Source organism: Mus pahari, chromosome 20, assembly GCF_900095145.1.
Source record: "Mus pahari chromosome 20, PAHARI_EIJ_v1.1, whole genome shotgun sequence".
NCBI lineage: Eukaryota > Metazoa > Chordata > Mammalia > Rodentia > Muridae > Mus > Mus pahari.
The window spans coordinates 28,891,366-28,892,842 of NC_034609.1; the positions used below are offsets into that span (position 1 = coordinate 28,891,366).

Below are 1,477 nucleotides of genomic sequence, written 5' to 3' on the forward strand. Positions count from 1 at the left end.
TTTTTTTTTTTTTTTTTTTTTTTTTTTTTTACTTTTCAAAACTGTTTTATGTGCCTGGATACCTGGTCTGCACGCATGCCTGAGACCCATGGAATCCAGAAGAGGGTTCTGGGGTCCCCTGGTACTGCAGTTACTGGTGGTTGCGAGCCACCATGTGGGTACTGGGAATTGGACTGGGAGCCTCTGAGAGAGCAGTCAGGGCTCTGCGAGTCACCTCCTGGGCCTGCTTTTACCTGTTTGTTTGTTTGTTTGTTTGATGAGGGAGGGGGGATTGAACATGCTGGTTCCACGGATCAGCCTCGGGTTGTCAAGCACGCCCGCAGCACCTTTACCCACCGAGCCATCTCCTTGGACCAACACTTTTATCTTGAAAAACAGTTCACAATGGACTGTGAGTTAGATCTCAGTCCTTTTTGTAAATGCCTAGTACTCATTGTATGATTATACATTTTTAAAAAAAAAAAAAATTAGTTCCCTGTTAATGTCAGTTAAGATGAACCATATTTATTTGGCTTCCAAAAATAGTATAGTATGAGCTGGGGTGTGTGTGTACCCGGCAAGTGTGAGGTTCATGTTTCAATTCCTAACACCAAACTCCCCAAAACAAAATAGTGCTGTAATTAATACTGTTTATATACATTTTTTTTAGAGACAGGATCTCTCTACATAGCCCTGGCTATTCTGGAACTCACTATGTAGACCAGGCTAGCGTTAAGTTCCAGAGCTCCACCTGCCTCTGCCTCCTGAGTGCTGGGATTAAAGGCAAGCGCCATTACACTTGGCTGTGTACATCATATTTTGTGCTGGTGCGTGTGTGGATGGCTTTTGGTGTTGTATGGTAATTCCTAGTTCAAGAATGCAGTAGGGGCTTGTACCATTAGTCTGGGCACAGAGACAGGCTATTAAAAGAGGCGGTGATCAGGGAGTGGGGGTTGACAGCCTGATCAGATGCCAGTGTCCCTGAGTTTCTCCTTCCCTCCCTCCCTCATCAAGAAAGGGCTTTGGAAAGAATGGAAGAACCATTCCATAAAATGTGAGCTACGTCACTGCTTCAGTCAGTCTGGAGCGCAGTCCGTGAGCTGTAACGAGGGGAACCATGGTCTGCTTTTAAGATAAGCCACTCGTAAGGTGGACAGTTCTATTGAAAGGAGCTCCTGCACTGTGTTTGTCTTTAGTAGCCATTTCAGACCTGAATGGCCTGCGCTTTGCTTTTGTGATTTCATGACTGCCTTTCCCCCCCTTGGGCCTCAGGTCCCTGGTGGTAACTAATGAGTATCTGCTGCAGCAGCTGAATAAAGAGCAGAAAGGTTATTCCGGGAAATCTCTCCTGCCTCCCGAGAAGAGTCATCCTTTGGGGAGATCATCGCCCTTTGGGAAAAGCACGCTGTCTTCCTCCTCACCAATGGTACACGACACGGGTCAGTACCTAATACAGAGTGTCTCAGAAGCCGACCCCGAGCCTAGTCTGTGGAGCTAG

General features: G+C 46.6%; 1 protein-coding gene across 1 annotated transcript in view; it reads left to right on the top strand.

Annotated features, from left to right (window-relative positions):
• Nucleotides 1-1,477, top strand: part of Lrrc36 (leucine rich repeat containing 36) — a 53,950-nt gene extending 52,473 nt beyond the window's left edge. The window contains exon 14 of the mRNA XM_021220220.1: nt 1,252-1,477. Coding sequence (XP_021075879.1) covers nt 1,252-1,477 — 226 coding nt within the window. The remainder of the gene's footprint in view (nt 1-1,251) is intronic.